This window comes from Mobula birostris, chromosome 8 (genome assembly GCF_030028105.1).
Source record: "Mobula birostris isolate sMobBir1 chromosome 8, sMobBir1.hap1, whole genome shotgun sequence".
NCBI lineage: Eukaryota > Metazoa > Chordata > Chondrichthyes > Myliobatiformes > Myliobatidae > Mobula > Mobula birostris.
In genome coordinates this window covers 80,686,536-80,711,972 of record NC_092377.1, presented here as the reverse complement: position 1 = coordinate 80,711,972, position 25,437 = coordinate 80,686,536, and the positions used below count along the sequence as shown (strand labels likewise).

The window sequence follows — 25,437 nt, the reverse complement described above, 5'->3', positions numbered from 1 at the left end:
TTTTAGTAAGGCATTTGACAAGGTTCCACATGGTAGGCTTATTTAGAAAGTTAGAAGGCATGGGATCCAGGGAAGTTTGGCCAGGTGGATTCAGAATTGGCTTGCCTGCAGAAGGCAGAGGGTGGTGGTGGAGGAAGTACATTCAGATTGGAGGATTGTGACTAGTGGTGTCCCACAAGAATCTGTTCTGGGACCTCTACTTTTCGTGATTTTTATTAACGAACTGGATGTGGGGGTAGAAGGGTGTGTTGGCAAGTTTGCAGACGACACAAAGGTTGGTGGTGTTGTAGATAGTGTAGAGGATTGTCAAAGATTGCAGAGAGACATTGATAAGATGCAGAAGCGGGCTGAGAAGTGGCAGATGGAGTTCAACCCGGAGAAGTGTGAGGTGGTATACTTTGGAAGGACAAACTCCAAGGCAGAGTACAAAGTAAATGGCAGGATACTTGGTAGTGTGAAGGAGCAGAGGGATCTCGGGGTACATGTCCACAGATCCCTGAAAGTTGTCTCACAGGTGGATAGGGTAGTTAAGAAAGCTTATGGGGTGTTAGCTTTCATAAGTCGAGGGACAGAGTTTAAGAGTTGCGATATAATGATGCAGCTCTATAAAACTCTGGTTAGGCCACACTTGGAGTACTGTGTCCAGTTCTGGTCGACTCACTATAGGAAGGATGTGGAAGCATTGGAAAGGGTACAGAGGAGATTTACCAGAATGCTGCCTGGTTTAGAAAGTATGCATTATGATCAGAGATTAAGGGAGCTAGGGCTTTACTCTTTGGAGAGAAGGAGGATGAGAGGAGACATGATAGAGGTGTACAAGATAATAAGAGGAATAGATAGAGTGGATAGCCAGCGCCTCTTCCCCAGGGCACCACTGCTCAATACAAGAGGACATGGCTTTAAGGTAAGGGGTGGGAAGTTCAAGGGGGAGATTAGAGGAAGGTTTTTTACTCAGAGAGTGGTTGGTGCGTGGGATGCTCTGCCTGAGTCAGTGGTGGAGGCAGATACACTAGTGAAGTTTAAGAGACTACTAGACAGGTATATGGAGGAATTTAAAGTGAGGGCTTACATGGGAGGCAAGGTTTGAGGGTTGGCACAACATTGTGGGCCGAAGGGCCTGTACTGTGCTGTACTATTCTATGTTCTATGTTCTATGTATCATTGAACTAAAAGGGCCAGAAAGAGGTCAAGCAACCTGTCGTGCCTGGGCCAGATCTTTGATAGTTCTGTCCAATTAATTTCACTGACCTACTTCTCATAGCTAAAAAAATTTCTCTTTCATTTTAAGTTCAGTACTTGTTTAATCCTCTCCTGAATCTTCCAATACACCTGCTTTCACCTTCCCTTCATGCAGTGCTGTCCAGATCACAACTTTCTCAATCAGAAATCTTTCTTTGTTTTGACCAGCTCTACGAAACCTTTTTAATCTTAATTGTTCTAAGGAAACAGTATTATTCCTCATTTTGTTCCACATAGCTTCCTAAGACTATAATCCATGGAAGCATTCTGATGTCAAAACGTGATTAAAGGGATAAGGTAAGGGACAACGTGGGAGTTGAGGCAGAAAGTGTGGGAATACTGAAGATATTGTGTTGGAGCGTCAGTGGAATGCAGACGCGCAGAGAATTTTTCCCAGGCCTGGGGATTCAAGAACTAGGAGACCTAGGTTTAGAAAATGAGGAGATAAATTTAATATGAATCTGAAGGGCAACTTTTTCACTCAGAAGTTGGTCCATAAATATAAGGAGTAAATTCTATGTCTTCTACAGACCGAGCCAAGAGAACCTTCGTTGAGAGCCTTTTGTTGACTGGGTAAGCTCTGACCTGGGCTGCTGCTAACTGGGACAAATAAAACACTATTTACAATAAATATGAGGAATTTGACACTGAGATATACAGAGTTCTTCAACATCCAGGAAGTGGAATGGAGGCAGCAGATCAGATAGTTCGCGTGTGTCAAGATTTACACCCGATGCTGGATTACCAAGTGGAATTCAGGACCTTTGCAGCAAAGTGCAACTGTAAAGTGAAAGCGCTTTTGACACATTACTATCACGGCTTCTTGGAGTGCATGAAAGACGAGCTGTCTACCTGGGGGTTGCCCACCAACCTTGAAAGCCTCATCACTCTGACCCTCCATATTGAGAGCATCTTATGAAACGATTCCCTAGATCATCAGCCAGGTCCCCAGTTGCATTCAGAGGCTTTTTCCCAGGGCTGAAATGGTTGCCACAAGAGGACACAGGTTTAAGGTGCTGGGGAGTAGGTACAGAGGAGATGTCAGGGGTAAGTTTTTTAACGCAGAGAGTGGTGAGTGCGTGGAATGGGCTGCTGGCAACGGTGGTGGAGGCAGATATGATAGGGTCTTTTAAGAGACTTTTGGATAGGTACATGGAGCTTAGAAAAATAGAGGGCTATGGGTAAGCCTAGTAATTTCTAAGGTAGGACATGTTCAGCCCAACTTTGTGGGCTGAAGGGCCTGTATTGTGCTGTAGGTTTTCTATGTTTCTCTATTCCCAGAACCATCTCAGGTTGCAGGCCCCTCATCATCAGTTCCTTCAGAACCCATGCAGTTAAGTAGAGCTCCTGTAATCCCCCATGAGTGGGAGCATCGGTGGAGAAACAACTTGTGCGTTTACTGTGGACCAACCAATCAACCACACAACAAATGCCCACTATGTCTGGGAAATGACACCACCAGGTAGGGACATGAGGCCTTCTATCTGGCAAGCTCCCGCCAGCCTCTCATTCAGTACCACAGACTGACTTACTGGCTCTGTCCTCCTCCACACCACGACAGTTCAATGCACACAGGAGGCTCTTGTGGATTCCAGCGCAGCAGGCAACTTTCTGGATCTGACTCTCTGTGTGTAGCTTGGACTTCCCCCTGAGCCCATCTCTCACCCCTTCTGCATCATGGCCATTGATGGATGTCCCTTGTCGGACATCCCTTGGGGACTGGGATGAGCAGCTTGCCCATGCCCGTGCACATGAGCATCAGCGAGCCCCTCAAGTCCGTCTTGTTCCTTCTTATCGACTCACCAAACACTCCTCTCATCTTGGGTTACCTCTGGCTCTCCACTCACAATCCCCAGTTCACCTGGTTACTCGGTTCACTCCTGAGTTAGAGACCCACTTACTGGACCACTGCCTGCAGCCTCAGTCGATGTTACCCAGTAAATCCGTGGAGACTGAGGGAAACCGCGACTTCACCGAACTCCCACAGAAACACCATGACTCAGCCACTGCCCTCAGTAAAATGGAAGCCAGCACCTTGCTACCTCATGGGCTACATGATCGATCTCCACCCGGGCACCATCCCTCTCTGAGGTCAGCTGTTCTCCCTGTCCCGTCCTGTGCCCCAAGCTGTGTATGACCACATTGCCGAAGCACTACAGGATGACTTCATTCAACCATCCCAGTGCAAGATTCTTCTTTGTCAAAAAGAAATTTGGGGTCTCTGTCTCTGTATTGACCACTGTGAGCTCAACAAAATCACTATTCTTTCTCTCTTTGATGGATAGGGTATTTGAAATACTCCGTGGGACCCAGGTCTTCACTGAACTGGATCTACAGAGTGTGTACAACCTAATCCATGTCCGCCAGGGGGATGAGTGAAAGATGATGTTCAGAACACATATTGGTCACTATGAATACTTGATGATGCTTTTTGGACCTTCCAACAGTCCAGCCATTTTCCTAGCCTTCATTAACAAGATCCTTCAAGACGTGTTTCACAGGTATGTGTTTGTCTATGTCGATGGCATCCTCATCTTCTCCACAGACTCCCAAGACCACGTCTGTCACGACCATTCAGTCCTTCAGCAGCTCCTCAAAAATACGTCTGTACTGCAGGTTAGAGAAATTGCAGTTCTACACCCCAGTCATCTCCTTCCTTCGGTTACGTTCATTCATCCCAAGGCACAACCATGGATCCAGTGAAAGTGTGCATTGTCATTGATGGCTCCAGCTGCACTCCTTCTAATAGCTGCTTCACTTCTTGGGCTTCTCCGACTTCTACCGCCGTCCTGTCAGAAACTACAGCCAAATTTCCACTCTTCTCACCGCCCTTACCAGATCACGTACCTCACACATAACCTGGTCTGCTGCTGTGGACCATGCTCTCGAGGAGCTCAAGAGATGCTTCACCACCATTCTCTGCCATCCAAACCACTCCATTCCTTTTGTGGTAGAGGTGGATGCATCTGACATGGGCACTGGGTCCATCCTCTTCCAGTGAGGACTGGATGGGAAGACACATCCTTGTGCCTTCTTCTCTCACAAATTCAACTCTACACAGTGCTGTTATGGAGTAGGAGACAGGGAGCTACTCTCCATTAAATTACTTGTCTACTTGCAGGAATGGACACACTGGCTGCTGGGAAACACCGAGCCCTTCCTGATCTGGACTGACCACAGGAACCTCATATCCATTTTACAGACCCGCCAACTCAACCCATATCAAGCTTGCTAGGACCTCTTCTTCAAGCAATTCAATTTTACCATCCCCTACCAACCCAGCTCCACTAAGACAGATGCCCTGTCAGGACAGTTTGACCTAGCAACAATATAAACTCTCAGCCCCATCATTCCGTCCTGCCTTATCTTCGCCCTGATCGTCTGGGATCTTGAAACCAGAATCTGCTAGGCCCGACTGCATGGCCCTGCTCTGGCTGACACACCTGACAAGCTGCATGTACAAACGTACGTGCTGGCGGTTGTGCTGCCTGAGGCACTCCAGTGGGGCCGGTCCTCACCCCTCTCTGGCTCGTCAGGTACACGGCGGTCTTGGAATTTTCTGCGCCGCCAATTCTAGAGGCCCACCACGTTCAGTTTGTCGCTGCCTGCCCTCAATGTGCCCAAACCAATTCCTCCAACCAGCAGCTCTTTGGCTTCCTGCAGCCCCTGCTGGTCCCTCGGTAACCATGGTCCTACATTGCCATTAATTTCATCATGGGTTTACAACCTTCCAATGGAGCCGTGGTGATCATGACAGTGGTAGACTGAATCTCCAAGGTGGCCCACTTTAGTGCCCTCCACTGAGGTGGATCTCCAACAAGTAGTTTTCCCTCAGAACGTTGTGTTGGACTGGGTCCCGCAATTCACCTCCTGCTTCTGGAGAGCCTTCTACTCCCTCCTCTGTACCTCAGTGAGCTTCTCCTCTGGCCATTGTCTGCAAACCAACAATTAGTCAGAAAGAGTCAATCAGCTTTGCCACCTCTAACCCTTCCACATGGAAGAAGTATCTGCTCTGTACCTGTCCCACAATCTATACGCCTCCTCTGCCATGGGTCTGTCACCTTTTGAAGTGCTTCATGGCTACCAACACCCATTGTTCCCTGTGGAGGAGCCAACAGTGGAAATCCTGACTGAAATGTTAGAGAAGGGCATGGAGGGTCACGCTAGTTGCCAACCGTGCCTATTGCTGCCAGATGCCCAACCAAACTACTTCGGCCTGGGGACAGTGTCTGGCTGCCCACCTAGGATCTGTCCACAGGCACCGACCCCTGCCCCAGCTCATTGGTCCCTTTAAGATTAGCCATAGCATCAACCCAATCACTTACCATCTCCAGCTGCTATCATTGCTCAGGATCACACCCATCGTGTTGCATCTTCTAAGTTTCCTGCCTCAAAGCCCATTGTCCATGGACTATTCAACCCAGCCAGCCTGCATGTCTGGACCTTGGGCAGTGAAATGCGGTCCAGTGTACACAGTTGGCCAATTGATGGATTCACTCACTGTAGATTGGAGCGTGCATTATCTGATCAACCAGAAAGGGTACGGCCCAGAGGAATGGTCTTTGGTGCCATGCAGTTTCACCTTGGATCCATTGCTCACCAAGGCATTCCACCGGACACATTCGGAACATCCTGGGCTGTCAGGTGCCAGCCGCGGGAGTGGAGGAGAGTCCTGTCAGGCCTGCACAGGCAGGCACTTCCCAGTTTCCACCCAGCTAACAGGAGTCGCCTGCCACATGTCTCCAGCTCATCATCCGAAGCCTATTTAAACCCAGCCAGTTGCTCCTAACTTTCAGTTATCCCATTGCCTGCTGCGTTTAGCATGCGTTCTCTCCTGTTTAGTGGCCCCCTCGAAGCTTGTTATTTTGCAGTTTATTAATAAAGTATAATTTACTGCTAAATTACCACTGCTGCTGTGCTCTTGGGTCAAGCCTTCCCTACATTTCCTGACCACCAACTGGGCTGAAGGGCCTGTTTCAAACCTGAATGACTCTGTGACTCCAAATCAGAAACTAATTTCATACCTGTCTGATTACTTATTAGAAATAATGATTACAGGAGGAATGGAGACAGGCTAATCCCTATTAACGTCAAGGGATCTGGGGTTGAAAGGGTAAATAGCTTTAAGTTCCTCGGCATACACATCACCAAGGATCTCATGTGGTCTGCATATACCAGCTATGTGGTGAGAAAGCACAACAGCGCCTCTTCCACCTCAGACATTTGAAGAAGTTTGGCATGAGTCCCCAAATCCTAAGGATTTTCTACTGGGGCACAACTGAGAGCATCCTGACTGGCTGCATCACTGCCTGGTATGTGAAATGTACTTCCGTCAATCGCAGGACTCTGCAGAGAGTGGTGCGGACAGCCCAGCGCATCTGTAGGTGTGAACTTCCCACTACTCAGGACATTTACAAAGACAGGTGCATAAAAAGGGCTCGAAGGATCATTGGGGACCCGAGTCACCCCAACCACAAACTATTCCAGCTGCTACTATCCGGGAATTGGTACTGTAGCATAAAAGCCAGGACCAACAGGCTCCGGGACAGCTTCTTCCACCAACTCTTCAGACTGATTAATTCACGCTGATACAATTGTAAGAAATAAAGTCAATTCAATTCCATACAAAACTACTATATTTTCTCTAGTACAATACCCATCCTTCAGGAAAAGAGCCGGCCTGGATTATTTATTTATTTTAAAGATACTGTGTGAAACAGACACTTTTGGCCCTATGAGCTGCACCACCCAGAAACCCACCGATTTAACTCTAGCCTAATCACAGGACAATTTATGATGACTAATTAACCTATTAACAGATATGTCTATGTACTGTGGGAGGACACTGGAGCACCCAGAGCAAACTTACATGGTTCACACGGAGAAAGTAAAAACTCCTTACAGATGGTGTCAAAATTGATCTCTGAACTTCAGAACACCCTGATTTGTAATAGCATTTTGCTAACTGCTATGCTACTGTGGCACCCAAGATATGCAACGGTATTGAGGGATAATATTTAGCAGAGGGCTGGAGCATTTCAACAATTGTCTTGAGATGCATTATAGTTCTCAGCCCTGTGCACCTAATAAACCATTTTTCCCTCCCAAAGCATTACTATGTCCATTATATTCATGCTAATATCACCAGTACATCTTAATATTATGCTACAGTGAAACCAAAAAGCCATTCATTGCATCTGATATCATACATAGTAGATTGGTAGCAAATGGGAGTTAGCTTACAGTTGCTGGTACACAATCCATTTGCCTTGCTCCATGATTTGATACAAGTATTCCAACAATTCCATGCTTAACCGCTTCTCTGGCATCATCGGCTAAAATTACAAAGCCCTGGCAGTTAGTAACAGGATCTAAAATAGTTTCTAGTCAAAATAAAATAACAGCATCTGTACAAACATTCAGGAATGACTAAATAAACTGTGAAAGTGCAAGTTTCCCCAAACTTGTCAGGTCCAGCAAGTCAGACTTCTGTCTTTACACTTTCACGGTCCTTGGCTTTTGTTATCCTTCTTCTCCACGTTGTGGGTAAGGTCCCGCCTGTGGTATAGTTTTGCATCCAGCGTGTCAGTCGGGTTACTTCGTATTATTCCGTGCCATTTATCTCAATTAAGAAACCCTTTCCACCAGATGTTTTTGTATAGATTTAAGTTATTAATATGATTATAGTAATAATCACTGTTTAATTTAACTGTTTCACCAGGTTATACCAACATGATTGATTGCTGAATTTGTTAAAGAATAATAAAATGCCGTAGGAAAATGAAGTACATCTGTCTCCTCTTGTATCATCTATATCATACTTCGATTTCTAAAGTAGCTTTCTCTTCAAATATAAATTATTCTTTCTACTCCATTTATCACAAAACTCAGGGAAAAAAAAGCTACAGACAAAATATTTCTCTTCTGTTGAATGTTACTCACCTACAAAGGATATATTGTATTACGGATAAAGCTTTCATTAAACAGCATCTGGTTAGCTACGAAGGACCATGTTCACTCTTGTGCAATCATCGCGCAGGCTTATGATTATTTATTGATGACAATTAAGCACCATGAAAGTGAAATATGGCTTGGAGAATATCGTAAATCACTCAACTGTCACTTCACATCTTCGCACTTTTAAGGCTTCATTAGAAAATCATGCACCAAAAATCATGGGAAGGAAGAGTGTGTTTATTACACAGCAGGAGGAAGAGCTAAGTGCTTAACTCTAACATGGTACCTTGCACCTGTGGTTAGGAATACCTTTGGTCAAGTTGCTTACCTCTCAAGATGCCCTTGAGAACAATAGGTAGTTTGGTCAGTTGATTCAGCCAGTCAATATCCTGCCATTTTACAGTGGGGTCAATTGCATTGGCTGTGTAAACAGCCAGTCCACTGTCCTCTCCATAGTCCTTTTTGGAAAATGCCAAATCAAGGCTCTGGAAGTTTGCCATCCTGAAAACAAACAGATCATAATAAGAAGCTTGGTCTCATCTATTGACAGTCATGCAAATAAACTGATAGGAAGGCCTCAGCTCAGGGCATATTTGGTTCAAGGACTCTGCCTTATCATGCTGTTGTTCACTTTACTCTATTTTGTGAATCTCAGTTCCCTACTGGTTTTCTCTGACGCTAGGCATCATTCTAAAATTTGTAGGAATTTTAAAACCAGTTTAATTTGAATCCTAAATTCATACGCTTCTAGGCTGAGGTGCATATACAGATTAGGATATTCCTGCCATTTCTCAGATAGTTTCAATGCTATGCCAGAAGACTTGCCTTGCATCAGATTTGTCCTGAGTTCAGCCACCAATCCACTTTCCAATGAAGAAAATAAACAATATTACAACCATCCTCCATGGATTGACCTACACCATATTTGAATATTAACTTAGCAAAGTTTTAAGTATGAACGTCACTTCTTCTGGCATTTCTTAAACAAGATGGAAATCTGCAATTAATGCAATCTTACTGGAAATAAGGCAACATCTGACAGAGTCAAAGTCGAGTTTATTGTCATTTGCCCAAGTGAAACAAAAAACTACTTGAAACAGCATCACAGTCATGTAGTATCATATAAGCAGCATTCACAAAAAAGAAACACAAAAACTAAACATGAATTATACACTTTTTTACAAGAAAACAATTAGAACAAAATAAAATCCATTTTAGTGTAAACTGATCAAAAATTACTCAGGGTAACACACAGGAAAGGTTGGAGAAACTCAGCAGGTCAAGAGGCACCTCTGGAAAAGAGTAAACTCTTTCAGGCCAAGACTCTTCATCAGGGCTGGGAAAGAAAAGATGAGAAGAAGGTGCAGGGAGGGGAGGAAGAAGTACAAGGTGATAAGTAATAGGTGAAACCTGGAGAGGGGGAGAGGGCAAAGTAAAGAGCTGGGAGATTGATTGGTGAAAGAGATAAAGGGCTGGAGAAGGGGGAATGTGGTAAGAAAGGACAGAAGGCCATGGAAGGAAGGGAAGGAGGAGGAGCATCACAGGGAAGTGACGCGCAGGTAAGGAGATAAGGTGAGAGAGGGAAATGGGAATGGGGAATGTCGAAGGTGGGGGACATTTACGGAAGTTGGAGAAACTGATGTTCATGCCACCAGGTTGGAGGCTATACAGATGGATTATAAAGTGTTGCTCCTCCAACCTGAGTGTGGCCTCATCGCGGCAGTAGAGGAGGCCATGGACAGACATGATGGAATGGGAACGGGAAGTAGAATTAAAATAGGTGGCCACTAGGAGATCCCACCTTTTTCTGTCAGACGGCATGTAGGCTCTCGGCAAAATGGACTCCCAATCTACAAATGAGGCCACACCGGGAGTACTGCATACAGTAGATGTCCCCAAAGTCTCACAGGTGATGTGTCACCTCACCTGGAAGGACTGTTTGGGGCCCTGAATGGTAGTGAGGGAGGAGGTGTAGGGGCAGGTTCACTTGCAAGAAAAAGCGCCAGGAGGGAGATCTGTGGGGAGGGACGGATGGACAAAGGAGTCACGTAGGAAGCAATCCGTGCAGAAAGCAGTTCAGAGTGTTGTTGAACTGAAAGTCACTTGGGTTTTACTGTGGACAGAAGCAGAGTTCTGACGATTGGTATTGTCCTGAAACATTTACTTCTTTCCTCTCTCTGCAAACTAACCCGCTCCATTCTCTGTCAGATGCTCTGCAGCATTCAGTATTTCAATCATTTCTTCTTTGTATTACAAATGAAATCTGCAATCTTAGTTGCTCCACACAATTGGAATGGGAATTTGAACTAACTGAACTTCTTTGCAAAAGGTAGTTAGCAGTTGATAGTTTAAATTGCCTACTTCTCTGTCATAATAATTTTACAATTCTATTCAAATGATTCAAATCTTCTATAATATTATGTGAAAGCACACATGCTCTGTGGAACAACAGAAGGGAGCAACAAAAGAAGGGATTTCAAGGTGACCACCCATAATAATTCTACTTCACATTCTCATTCCAACTTGTTGGTCCATGGACTCCCTACGATGAGGCCACTCTCAGGTTGGAGAAGCAACAACTCATATTCTGTCTGGGAAGCCTCCCTCCTGTTGGCATGAACATTGACTTCTCTAACCATCTGGTAATTTCTTCCCCCTCCCCCTTTCTTCTTCTTCAATTCCACATTCTGGCTCCACTCGCACCTCCCTCTTGTGCCCCTCCTGCTTTCCTTTCTCCCATGATCCGCTCTCCTCTCCTATTAGATTCCGTCTTCATCAGCCATTTCTTTTCCACCTATCACCTTCTTACTTCATCACCACCCCCCACACTTTCCCCCTCACCTAGCTTCAGCTATCACCTGCCAGCTTGTTCTCCTTCCCCTTTCAAAACACCCCCCCCAACCCCCAATTTTCTTATTGTGGCTCCTTCCCCATTTGCTTCTAGTCTTGATGAAGGGCCTTGGCCTAAAACTTCCACTGTATATTCCTCTCCATAGATGTTTTTTGATGCTGAATTCATCCAGCATCAAACAGCATCTGTGTATGGGGTGTATGTGGTGTCAGGGAGGGGTAGCACCTCTGTTGGGGGAACATGTCGCATCCTTTGCAAGGCGGTTAGTCCACCTTTGGCCACACCTGGCACTCAGCTCTCACCTGTGGCTCCCCGTAGCTGTTTGCATGTGACCGCGGCCACACCCTGGGCAATGGCTTCGACAAGCCGGCTAAACCAGGTGAGGGTAGCCGATGGGTCTCAAACCCTTGGGGAGATAGGGAGTTGTCTATCCCAGCATGGGAAGACAGACTCCGGCGGATTGAGCAGACGAGACCAATGGAAGATCCAACGGTCAAGAAGGTGGTCTCTGCAAGCGTCGTGGAACGTGTAGAGCAGGACAAGACACAGAAGACGTCCTGGTCATCCACTGCGATTAGTCCCATCTCCAGCCGTCTCGACTCTGTCTTGCCACTGGATCCAGATGGGAATTGGTAAAAGAGAGCAAGGCTGACGCTGCACAACTCTCCCTCACTTAAATCCGAATCACGCGCTAGACTCGACACCATCATAATGGTGTCAAGGTCCTCATCGACGTCGATGATGGATGAACACACATCCAGCATCCAGTTGCTCTGGAGTTCCAGCATCTGCAGAACCTCTTGTATTTAACATTTGCTTTCATTTAACAATGTTGTGAATGTAAACCGTAAATTGAACATGAAAATAGGTAGTTTGCCTACTTGATGCAGCAATACCACTACCTAGAACAGGGGTCCAACTTGGGTTCCATGGACGCCTCAGTTAAGGTAGGGATCCATGATATAAAAAAGGTTGGGAAACCCTGATCTGGAAGAAACGGAGCTATCAAGCTCGCTTCTATCAAGGAAATATGAGGAATGTGCTCTATTGTCACAGTTTGTACGGTTTGTTCTTTCTTCCGTGCAGAAAGCTTTCTTTAAGATTTTGGAAAGAAGACTTCACTTCCGTCCTATCTTGCTTGCATTAATTAAAATACATTTGAATAAAACAAGCTACTTTTATGTGAGAAACAATGAATAGGAATTGAACACACTTAGTGTAGTTGTTAAAGGGAAAACATTTCGGAAACAACGGTGTATTTTTATCAGGAGCAAGTAGAGCAGAAACCTACATTTCACTCATTTCTGATCACATTTCAGGAAGAAAACAAAAAAAAACACAAAATATTGGGACAACTCAGCAAATCAGACAGCATCTGTGGAGAGGGAAACAGTCAATATTTTGGGTCTATGATTTTCACTCAGGAGGAACCTGGATTTCCACAGAACCTCACCATTCCATCAAAACCCCACAAGATGCTTTGTGGCCAAGTAATTCCTCTTTGACAAATAATAACTGATCTTAAATAGACAAATTACTTCAAAATGTGAGTGTCACAATTTTTTTAAATTTATACTTCAATATTGTTTATTGTCATTTGTCAACACACAAGTGTAAAGAAGAACAAAATGATTGTTACTCCGGACTCAATGCAACGTAAGCACACAATATGCATAAAGAACACAATAAAAACAATAAATAAATATATATAAGATCAGTTTATATACAAATTCTGATTTTACGTACATAAAGTAACTCTAGCTACAGGAGTATCAGAGCATAAGGTGATAAGAGCAGTGTTGGTGAGGAGTGTGGTGGAATGGTTTAATGGGTGAAGATGTTGCTTAGCCTGATTGCTTGGGGGAAGTAACTGCTTCGAAGTCTGGTGTTCCTTGCATGGATGCTATGTAGCCTCTTCCCTGATAGCAGTGGGGCAAACTGGCCATGAGTAGGCTGGATGTGATATTTATTTTGCAATGTGTTCACTGAGGTCATGCACAATCAACCTTTGATACAAGCAGAGATGTCCTGCACTATTTAAACCAGATCTGCCTTGCTAGCAGGAACCTTTGTTAAGTACTTGGTACCAGCTCTGCTACACTTCAAACTAGCGAGAAGTCCTTGTTTGTCCATTTTCCCTGAAACTCAAAGTGAGTATGATTCTATAGGCCCTCAACAACCTTTTTACATTCCAGGCACCTGAAAGATGAGTTGTTAATCCAAAGCCAACTTTTCTCTCTGGGGCAGATTTTTATGTGCAGCTGCCTGCTGTATTTGTCCACATTACAACAGTGACATCCAAAGCACTCTTTTGGCTGTGGTCTGTAATGGGATGTTCAGAGATTATTGGAAATTTGACTTATCATAGCCATGTAAAGCATGACAAGGCCTTTGGGTTATAACACCCCATCTCAGATTCCACTCACACATAGTTTTCCTTGCAGAACCAAAATTATTACTTGGATATGAATGCAAGATATCCCAGTCAGCATATAAATGCGGCACAGATAAGAACTGTTCTGGTACAAGAATATCTTAGAGATAATTTAAAATTTATGTTATTTTCCTCTCAGGTAAATGAATATTCATACTATGGCAGTATTTCAGAATAAATATTGATCCTAATGACCTGGATCAATATTTACCATTCAATCAACGTTACCAAAATAATTTTCTGGTCCTAATCCCATGCTATCTTGTGGGCCATGTAGATCTGTGTGTCATATTCTCCACTCTATAATAGTGCCTCCAGTTAAGCTGCAAAGTGCTTTAGAATGCCTAGATTTTGTAAAATTCACCACACTGGTGGAAGGCTCCCTTATCAGTCAGTTATTCAAGACAATAAGGCAAAGAACATCTAAAGAGAGCGTTACCTGCAGTTACCATTTTGTTGTGGAAAGCCCTCAGGAGCAACTAATAAGTATTGCTGATTTTCCTCTAGTCAATGTTTCTGTTTAGAATAGGTGAGAGGGAGTATGTGAAGTAGGGTTGCCTTGGAGCTCTGTGATGCATGGTAAATGCAAGGGGGATCAAGAGTCAAAGTTTCTCTTTTGGGTGGGAGGCAGAATTAGGAAATCAAGATAATAGTTGGAGGAGGGGAGACAAGTTGAATATTTGCATTGAAAGGGGGAACGGGGGTTGAGGAATGAACAGTAAGTAACAAACCTAACTGGCATGAATCCCAGGCCAGTAATGATCGAGGATGACCAGCTTTACCCAGTGTGCCCTTGATTTCACTCACAGAACAACGTGGTCCAAATTCCTTTGCAATGTCCCAAGATGGGACTTGTACAGGGAAGGTTGTCATGTGCATCCCTTATGTAGAAGTTTCATTATAGGCTGCAAGGACCTCTAGGGGCATGAAATCCTAGTCAAGTTTCCTGAATGCTGCTTAACCACCAAAAAATTTATGCTCCCAGTTTCAGTTTGGGGGGAAAACAATTTTCAGTCAAAAAATAACAAGATTGTGGGACTGAACTTCTATGCATCTGAGAGGTCTTTGAGAAACAACAAACACAGAACAGATTCATAAGCATAACCACACTGGGTTAAAAGTTTCCCTCCGTGTGTTATTCATTGTAAACCTGGAACCGCATTTTCAATACCACTGCAAATTCCACACAGATGATATCTTATTCCTGCGTTAATAAGTGCAGATTGTTTTTTTTTATCCCCTGGAAAATACAGCAGTCAATGTTCTTGAAGCTGAACCTTGCTTTTGTGTAAAATCTGCCACTTTACATTGAACTTAATGGTGGTAAGATTGAACCCAAATCGGTTAAAGTAACAAAAATGGAAATGAAAATAAAACAAATGCAGATGCTAGAAATCTGAAGTAAAAACAGAAAGCGCAGAAAAACACAGTTAGCCAGGCAGCTTCTATGGTGAGAGAAACAAAGGTAGCACTTCAGATCAATGATGTTACATCAGAACTAACAAAGAGACACCTGATACAGTAGGTCTGTTTCTCTTTCAACAGATGCTGAATAACCTGTTGAGTGTTTCCAACATTTTGTGTTTTTGCTGCAAAGAATGTAAATAATTTCCATCTTATCTGCCTTCAGGCTGGTGTTACCTGAATGGTATTCTATACCTGCGGAAGAACAAAGACATTAGAGAGCATTTGTTATCATTCCCCAATATTACCTGAGGTGTGGGGGCAGCTTAAACTTGTTTCGCACATCCACTAAGCGTTTCCCCAGGTACGGTGTGTCTACGGTTAGAAAGATTCCTTGGTAGCCTGCCTTCTCAGCTCTTCTTACAAGAGATTTGGTCAGCATCCGGTCCTTGTAGATGTATAACTGCAGCCAACGGACGGCGCTGGGTGCAGCTGCCGCCACCTGCTCGATGCTGGACGTAGCCCAGGTGCTGAGCATCATGCCCGTGCCCTGTGAGCTGCAGGCTGCAAGCCCCGTCAGAGGTGAGAAAGAGAAAATGTCAGATGCAGACCTAATTGTCGAGCAAGTATGAGAAGCACAACCTTCACATCGAAAACCAGAGTGCACTCAGTAATAGAGCATTTATATATTTTATATTCAAAGTTCAAAATTCTAAGTTAATTTATTATCAAAGTATGCATAAGGCACTATGTGCTACTTTGCAATTCATTTTCTTGCAGGTATTCATGGTAGATCAAAGAAATAAAATAGAATCAATGAAAAACGACACACATGCTATCACTTGATGGCAATTCTTTGGGTTTTATTACTGTTTGGTATCTAGATATTATATTTGCCTCAGAAAGAGACAATGTAGGACAACCATGCATTGGGAATGTAAATTAAACGCGGCCAAAGCACATGTCCACAATGGAATTGTACCCATGCCCCATCATTTTGAGCAATTGGCTTTTTCTTTCAGGACCTCTGAGTGAATAGTTGCAGAGATTGTAGTTGAGTGGATCCATTCTGTCAATCAAACTACGGAGGTGCCTCAGTGGATGGCAGTTCATTTGGAACAGCAAACATAACCAGCTAAACCCTAGTCACTGATCTCTGAAGGAAGATCAGAGATGAAGACTGTAGTGTTGCACTAACCAAGTATATTGATGACAACCTGCAGTTATTAGGTTAGGCCTAATTTGCAGAACTGTGTGCAGTCACCTAGCTACAGGAAAGATAGTAATAAGATTGAAAGAGTACGGAGAAAATTTACAAGGATGTTGCCAAGTTTTGAGGGCCTGACTTACAAGGAAAGGTCGAATAGGTTTGGACTTTATCCCTAGCACATATGAGAATGAGGGGAGATATGATAGAGGTACACAAAATTATGAACGAGATAGATAGGACAAATGCAAGCAGAGTTTTTCCAATGAGGTTGGGTGAGTCTCGAGCTGAAGGTCATGGGTTAAAGGTGAAAGGTGAAGTGTTTAAGGGAACATGAGGGGAAACTTCTTCAGTCAAGAGGGTGGTGAGAGTGTGGAACGAGCTGCCAGCGCAAGTGGTGAATGCAATTTGTATTTCAACATTTAAGAGAAGTTTGAATAAGTAGAGAGACGGAAGGGCTATGAAGAGCAATGGCCCAGGTGCAGGTCAATGGGACTAAGCAGAATAGTATTTGCAATGGACTAGATGGGCTGAAGGGCCAGTTTCTGCGCTGTACAGCTCTGTGACTGTGGTATTAATTCCAGAACTGTAAATACACCGCTAGTAGTTGTATTGTACACTGGCAGAATGATGAAAATCTATCCCCAACAGTGCAGCATGGAGTCAGATAAATCGTGGCAGAGGCTGGCATTCTGAAATAAAAACAGAAAGTCAACAGGTCAGGTAGCATCAGGGAAGAGAGAACTGAGTTGATGTCTCAGGCTTCAATGGAAGTCATTTAAATAACAGCGTCTGTTGACTGCTATGTGTTAGAGTTGGATGAAGGTCATGGTGGTGCCGAGAGGTAGAACGTATCCCCGGGCTCATCGCCATTGTACATTGTGAGTTACAGCCCACAATTTACTCTGAAAACATGAAGAGACAAATTGTGGAATTATAACAATTTCACATAAACTAAGAGGACAATGCTTCCATGCTTCCACATTAATTACCTGTTTCAGTTCATTCTATACTGCTTACTGCAAAGTGGTCCCATGGCTAACTGTGAAGTTACTCAGGCATTGCCACTCTATTCTGGAATAGCTTTTCACAATGTGCAGCCTCTAAATAATTCAGCCTGACAGCCTGTGCCCTGAAGAATTTTTAAAGGCTCCCAGCCCACGCTACCAATGGAAGCTCAAGTCTAAACCATTGTTCCAACCTTAAAATACTGCTGATCAAAGATAAGCATGGGAAAATTATTCAATTAGCCTAAATTTTAGAAAAATTAACAGTATTTCATGGCCTGACTATAGAGGAGTAGAGGACTAGTTCATCTGTGGCTAGGTAAGTAGTGGGCCAGAGCTTTCATTGCTCTCTGACCTCGGCAGCTATGGGAACCCGACATTACTCCTGTTCAAAACAAGTCCAAACCAGTGCCAAGTTCACCACACGAACCACAGCCACACATGCTAGGACTGTTGCTGTCACATGCTGGCACAAGAGGCCCAGTCAATGAACCAGCTGAAAAACACTTTGACAGCTAACAAAGTCAGCCATTGGGCTTTGCCAGCTGTCAAAGCTGTCAGAATTATTGACTTTTGCTGAATGTTCCTGACATTCCAAATCCCTTGCAATCCAATCAAACAATCTGACACTAAGGGAATAATTAAGTACTAAAAACAATACCTAAAACCAAGAAGTACTGTGTAATTGCAAAATTAAAACAAAACTCTATTAATTTATGAATACACAAATTGACTTACAGACTATCAGCAAATAACAGATGGGTTCCAATTTTACAAATGTCCATAAGACCTTTTTTCCATAATTTGGAAAACACAAAAATCACTCGATATGCTAACCATAAACACAAGAGATTCTCTACATGCTGGAAATCTTGAGCAACACGCAAAGTGCTGGAGAAACTCAGCAAGTTAGGCAGCAGATATAGTAACCATACCTCCACAGTATTGTATTAAATACTATTGTAATGAATATATTAAAAGCACATAAGGCTGATTAGAAAGAACAGTTACTAAACACAAAGGGGGAGAGGAAACTAGTATTGACATTCCTTAAGTACGAACTTAAGTATGTACGTCAGACTTTTGAATTTAATAATGTTATGGGAGCTCATTCATATGTGGAGTGTACATTGTTTATAACCTGGGGATGACCTGTGTAACCATTCATGCAGCTAATCCTCTTCACAAACAAGAGAAAATCTTCAGATGCTGGATAGCTTGTGCAACTCACACAAAATGCTGGAGGAACTCAGCAGGCCAGGCAGCATCTATGGAACATCGACTGTACTTTTTTCCATAGATGCTGCCTGTCCTGCTGAGTTCCTCTAGTATTTTGTGTGAGTTAATCCCCTTCATTCAGTTGAAGAGACTGACTAATCCTGTATGAAATCACACAGCTGCAGCTTCATAGCCCACTACTGATCAAACATCAGAGCACAAATGGGGAAGTACTGACAAAGTCTGACCAGCAAGTTCTGCACTTTAATGATTCCCGGGAGATCCTGAGATTACACAGAAAAGTTCCTGAAGTTCTATGTTCCAGTCAGCTCTGGCCCGTTGCAATGAGAGTGGGTGGAAAATATAGGACACTGGTCTCCTGAAATTGTTTGTAAAGCAGAGATCCAAGAAGCCATTCTAGACTGAGAATTGACTACAATTATTGCCAAATCCTCCAGGCTAAATTACTACCTTGGTAAATAACAAATATTAAATGATTTGAGATTTAATTGGCAATTTTGTAAAACATTCATTTAGTAACTCGTTAACAGCAAACACAGCCCAGGGGAGTGGATTTCCAAGTATTTCTCATAATACATGGCAGATATTTTAATCTGAAGAAATACAGTACAAAAAACTAGTAACAGTTCTGGGGAATATTTGTCATTCCTGAAAGGTGTTTAATATCCAATTCCGGCTCTGCACTTTTCTATCACATGTAATTAGAGATGGCAATAAAGAAAACAACACTCAGCTACTGTAAATCTTACCACCTTATAAGATAGGACAAATAGGTGGAAATGTTCATGCCCTGTTTCACCTTTCAAATTATAGCTGCAGTGCAGTCAGATGTGGCTTTTCTTCCCACTCTTGCTCCATTGCCTCCAGCATTCCCAGAAGATCACTTTGAAAGAGGAATAAAACTACAGCTATGAGGATCCCTGCAGCATCTGACGACCCTGTGATCTCTGTCTCGGAGGTTGATGTCAGGCTGTCTCTCAAGAGGGTAAACCTTCACAAGGCGGCAGGTCCCAGTGGAGTAACTGGTAAGGCTCTGAAAACCTGTGCCAACCAACAGACGGGCGTGTTGAAAGACACTTTCAATCTCTCACTGCTACAGTCGGAAGTCCCCACCTGCTTCAAAGGGGCAACGATTACATCAGTGCCCAAGAAGGGCAGCGTGAGCTGCCACCATAGCTATCATCCAGTCGTGCTCACATCTACGGTGATGAAATGCTTTGGTCGTGGAAATGGTTGGTTGTGGCTAGAATGAACATTTGTCTCAGGAAGGACCTGGACCCACTGTAATTTGCCTGTCACCGCAATAGGTCTACAACAGACGGAATCTCAATGGCTCTCCACGCACAAGGTTGGATCACCTGGACAATACAACTACCTATGTCAGGATGCTGTTTATTGACTATAGCTCAGCATTTAACATCATCATTCCTCCAGCCCTGATTGAAAAGCTACAGAACCTGGGCCTCTGTACCTCCCCCTACAACTGGATCCTTGGCTTCCTAACTGGAAGACCACAATCTGTGAGGACTGGAAATAACATCTCTACCTTGCTGACAATTAACACTGGTCCTCCACAGAGATGGGTGCTTAGCCCCTGCTCTACTCTCTCTATATCGATGTCTGTGTGGCTAAACAGCATCTAACCATTGTCAACAGAATTTCAGATGGTGGTAAAAGGGCAGACCAGTTAGCCAAGTGGTGTCGCAGCAACAACCTTGTACGTAATATTAGCAAGACTAAAGAACTGATTGTGAACTTCAGGAAGGGTAGGACGACAGAACACAAACCAATCCTCATAGAGGGATCAGAAGTGGAGAGAGTGAGCAGCTTCAAGTTCCTGGGTGTCAATATCTCTGAGGACCTATCCTGGACACATCATATTGATGCAGCTATAAATAAGGCAAGACAGTGGCTATATTCCTTTAGGAGTTTGAGGAGATTTGGTTTGTCAACTAAAACACTCAAAAACTTCTTCAAATATACCGTCGAGAGCATTCTGATTGGCTGCATCACTGGCTGTATGGGTGGGGTAGGCTACTGCAAAAGATTGAAAGAAGTTTCAGAATCTTGTAAAATTAGTCAGCTCCATCATGGGTACCAGCCTCCATAGTATCCAAGACATCTTCAAGGACCAGTGCCTTTGGAAGGTATAATCCATTATTAAGGACCCCCATCACCCAGGACATGCCCTCTTCTCATTGTTACCATTGGGAAGGAGGTACAGAAGCCTGAAAGGACCCACTCAGAGATTCAGGAGCCGCTTCTTCCCCTCTGCCCTCTGCCATCTGACTTCTGAATGGACATTGAACCCATGAACATTACCTCACTACTTGTTTTATTTCTGTTATTTTGCACTACTTGATTTAATTTAACTATTTAATAAACATATATACTTAATGTAACTCAGGTGTTTTCCTCTATATTTATTTATCATGTATTTCATAAAGTTAGCAAATTTCATGACATAAGCCAGTGACATTAAATCTGATTCTGATTCTATCCATGTCCCTCTTCTTCTTTTCATCTCTGCTCCCCCCCGCCCACCACCTCCCTTGGGCTTCACATGCTTGCTCACACCCAACCTCCCTTACCAATTGTTTCAACCTCTGATGATTTCTACTTTGATAACTTATTTGTAATTGATTAATCTCTAGCTATACTTCTTGGAAGTTTTTAGTTAGCCCTCACCACCTCTATCTATTACCTCAGTCAGTGCACTGCACTGTAAACAAAACCATTTATTATAATGCTGTTTACATTGTAAATACATGCTGGTGTTCATGTATTTATGTACATTTTATTCCATACCTGTACTTCTAACTTTATTTTTATATAATTTTTTTTGTGTAACTGTTCGCATCATCTCCCTGCTGTGTGTCGAGGCGAAGATCTTCTTCAGTGCCGTTTCTAACCGGTTGTGCACCTACCTAGCAAAGAACACCTATAGTGATACATCAGTCCAGAAGGGTGGCATTTCAGGGATGCCGGGCTGTCTGGAGCACATCGGTGTGGTGACACAGCTCATCAGGGAGGACAGAGAGAACGAGGGCAACCTGTCAGTGTTGTGGCTCGACCTGGCAAATGCCTATGGCTCCATTCCGCACAAGCTGGTGCAGCTCACACTGACCAAATATCACGTCCCCAGCAGAATCCGAGACCTTATCGCTGATTATTACAGCAACTTCAGGATGAGGGTCTCTTCAGGAGCAATTACATCAACCTGGCACAAGGTGGAGATCGGCATCATCACAGCGTGCACTATCTCAGTGACACTGTTCTCCCTAGCCATGAACATGCTCACTAAGTCTGCTGAACCAGAGTGCAGAGGACCCAGAATGAATTCCACTGGACAGCAACCACCTATCGGGGCATTCATGGATGACCTCACAGTCACCACAGAATCAGTCCCAGGCTGCCGGTGGATTCTGCAAGGGCTCGAAAAGCTGGTGGAGTGGTCGCGGATGCGTTTCAAACCTGCCAAATCAAGGTCGATGGTGTTGAGGAAAGGGAAGGTGGAGAACAAGTTCCGGTTCAGCATCGCAGGCACAGCCATCCCAACCATCACAGAAAAGCCAGTCAAGAGCATAGGCAAAGTTTTTGACAGCTCTTTAAGGGACACGACACCCATTCAGGCAACCTGCACCGAGTTGGATGGCTGGCTGAAATCTGTGGACAAATCTGACCTACCTGGGAAGTTTAAAGCCTGGGTGTATCAGCATGGCATTCTTCTCAGAATCTTGTGGCCCCTCCTCATCTATGCAGTTCCGATCTCAACAGTCGAAACCTTAGAGAGGAGGGTTAGCAACCGCCTCAGGAGATGGCTGGGGCTGCCAAAGAGCCTGAGCAGCATCGCACTCTATGGACACCACAACAAACTGCAACTGCCCTTCAAATCCTTGGAGGAAAAATTCAAGGTAACAGGAGCCAGAGAAGTGCTGCAGTATAGGAACTCAAGTGATCCGAAGGTGGCTAGAGCAGGGATCCAAGTAAGTACTGGCAGGAAGTGGAGGGCAGAGGAAGCTGTTCAGGAAGCAGAGGCAAGGTTGTGTCACAGGAGGCTGGTGGGAGTGGTCACACGAGGCCTAGTTGGGCGAGGATCCTTTCCAACTCCCCAAATGGACACCAGAGGGAAGGAAAGGCGTCGTCTAGTTCAGGAGGAGGTGAGAGCAGTAGTAGAGGAGACGAGAGCCTGCAAGGCAGTGGGAATGAAGCGACAGGGTGCTTGGACAAGATGGGAGAATGTGGTTGAGAGGAAAGTGGCCTGGGCTGATCTTTGGAAAGCCGAACCACACCGCATCCAATTTCTCATCCAGGCAGTGTACGATGTGCTTCCAAGCCCATCAAACCTGCACACGTAGGGCAAGGCAGAGTCACTGTGCTCCAAGCGAGGAACCCTGGAGCACATCCTCAGCGACTGCACAAGGGCACTTGGTGAGGGACGGTACAGGTGGAGGCATGATCAGGTCCTGAAGACCATCGCTGAAGCCGTCAGTGCAGGAGTTGAGTGGGCAAAACAGTCCCAACCCTCCAAGCAGACCATTGCCTTTGTCAGAGCTGGGGAGCAGCCAATACCTGTCGAAAGAATATCTGCAGGCATTCTGACCTCTGCAAGGGACTGGCAGCTGTTGGTGGACCTCGAACGGCAGCTGAAGTTCCCCAACCATATCGCCGCCACCACCCTGTGACCAGACATTGTCCTTGTGTCTGAGTCTGCTAAGCAAGTGGTGCTGCTGGAGCTGACAGTCCCATGGGAAGATAGCTTGGAAGAGGCCTTTGAAAGGAAGCTCTCCAAGTACGCAGGACTGGTCAACAACTGTCAGCAGGCTGGATGGAGAGCGAGTGTCTCCCAATGGAGGTTGGTTGTAGGGGACTCATAGCCCATTCCTTAGTTAGAGCTTGCAGCATTTTGGGCATCGAGGGAGAGAGGAAGGGGAGAGCCATCCGCAGTACCACTGATGCGGCAGAGAGGACCTCAAGATGGCTGTGGCTCAAAAGAGGGGAGCCATGGAGTCATAAGTAGCTAGCCATCTGGACACAAGCTGGGGTCTGATCAGCCCCGGCTGGGTCACCTGGAGGAGGTTGTATGATGTTGAAAGACCTGAAACACCCGATGATTCCAGGAACACCACTGAAGATGTGTCCAGAAGCATCAGTAGATGTATGTACACAGCAGAACATTATCGTTCCTTTGTGCATGTCACATCAACACCCTGCGGCAATTTCCTGATACATGCAAATATAAATGGCGAATCAAGTTGATCCTGGATCCTAGATACCTAGAGGGTGCTATATAAATTCAAGTGGTTATGTTGTACTCAGAGTGACTCACTATACATTTACACACCAACCTTGAACCTAAAAACAAATATTTTAAGTACAGCATTCTTCAGTCTTGATAAATTTGGACCAACAAGTGGGTTTACAGTGGTTTTCTTTTTTCTTTAAATTCTGAAGTCAGAAGACCTAACTACCGTGCTACTATTGTATCCTAAAGCAGACAGTTGCAGAATATGGATTGTGAGCGGTGCAATTTTTCTTCCACAACTGACATAGTTATTCAAAAATTGTTTATGTGATCTGCATGTCTTAAAATAGCTTTCAGCTTTTCTTTTGTGCCCTCCATGATTAAATTGTGTCCTTGTAATAGCTGTGGCTGAAATAATAAAGTTAATAAATCACTTTATGCTAAATGCAAAGCTTATCTAAATAAAGGATGTTATGTGGCACAAAAACTTCAGCTGGTTACACATTTCTCTCGAGCTGACCCAAGTCCATGCAAGCAGAATTTCTCTTTGCTTTCATCCCTTTCTTAATGGGCCCAGCTTCCTGGAGGTGATGTGCAATTAGTGTCATAGTAAAAGACCAATAATTGGACTATCGATAGTATAAATTTAAATAGTCCTTTATGGTCAATTTATGTGTAAATTTAAGGCCATTGTAAATTGGATGAGGTAAATTGTTAAAATGAATGCAGTCCAGGTGTCTGATACCAGATTTCCATTTTAGTCCGGGATTTTTCACTGTAGTTTCTGAACCAATGTTAAGATCTGGGACATATTCAACAAAACTTAGTTCACTCAAAGCTAAGATATAAACAGCAAATGCCGGCACGTCAGGCAGCATCTGTGGAAAGAGAAATAATTAACATTTTAGCTCTGAAACCTGAATATTTTTGAGTTTAATTCCCTCAAAAGTAAGTTGTGTGTGTGTGTGTGTGTGTGTGTGTGTGTGTGTGTGTGTGTGTGTGTGTGTGCTTTTTTTTTAATACACTGGTCTAAGTGGTCCCAGCTCCTGATCCTCTTTCCAAGGTTCCACTAATACTAGAAAGAAACCCTTCAAATATACAGGCCCTGTTAGGTATGTTTTTCATATCAATAAATATATAGTTTAGGAAACTGAAGTTTTCATCAATGCAAGTGGAAAGTGGGCGAGTGCAGTTTTTTTTAAGTCATTCTGAAGACTGGGAGCTTTCAGTGAATTTTTTTGTTTGTTTGATAAGCTTATTTTCAGCCACATTAATACACTTGTGTCAGGTCATCACTGTTAAAAACATCAAGGAATACTTTATAAAGGGAATAAAAAAGGGAAATGACAACTTGCATGTTATTCCTCTGCCCAATTGTCTGCTGGCTCATGGAATACTTCACAATTAGAGTCAGTGAGTTATACAGTATGGAAACAGGCCCTTAGATTCAACTCGTCCATGTTATCCAAGATAGCGCATTTGCCCTTATCCCTCTAAGCCTTTTTACATGTCTAAATGCCTTTTAAATACTCCAGTTGTAGCCGTCTCTATAGTTTCCAGTGGAAGCTCATTCCCTATACTCACCACCCTCTTTGTGAAAACGTCTCCACTCAGGTTCCTTTTAAATCTTTTCCCCCTCAACTTAAACCCATGTCTTTTAGCTGCAGACTCTCCTTCCCTGGGGAAGAAAAGACTGCGGCCATTCACCTTATCCATGGTCCTCATGATGCCATCCACCTCTGTAAGTTACCCCATCCCCTTTGTAAATATTCAAAGCGTAACCACAGCAAGGCTATTTCAAGCATGTTTTGAATCCGATTTCATAATCCCATCCAATCGTAAATCTTGCCGTCA

The 25,437-nt window shown here is 44.0% G+C and overlaps 1 protein-coding gene across 1 annotated transcript in view; it reads right to left on the bottom strand.

The window, feature by feature from the left end:
• The window catches only part of hao1 (hydroxyacid oxidase (glycolate oxidase) 1), a 61,395-nt gene that overhangs the window by 17,305 nt on the left and 18,653 nt on the right, over positions 1-25,437 (bottom strand). Inside the window, exons 3-5 of the mRNA XM_072265529.1 lie at positions 15,194-15,449; positions 8,525-8,697; positions 7,483-7,574 (exon numbers count right to left, since the gene is read on the bottom strand). Of these exons, the coding sequence (XP_072121630.1) occupies positions 7,483-7,574; positions 8,525-8,697; positions 15,194-15,449 (521 nt within the window). The remainder of the gene's footprint in view (positions 1-7,482; positions 7,575-8,524; positions 8,698-15,193; positions 15,450-25,437) is intronic.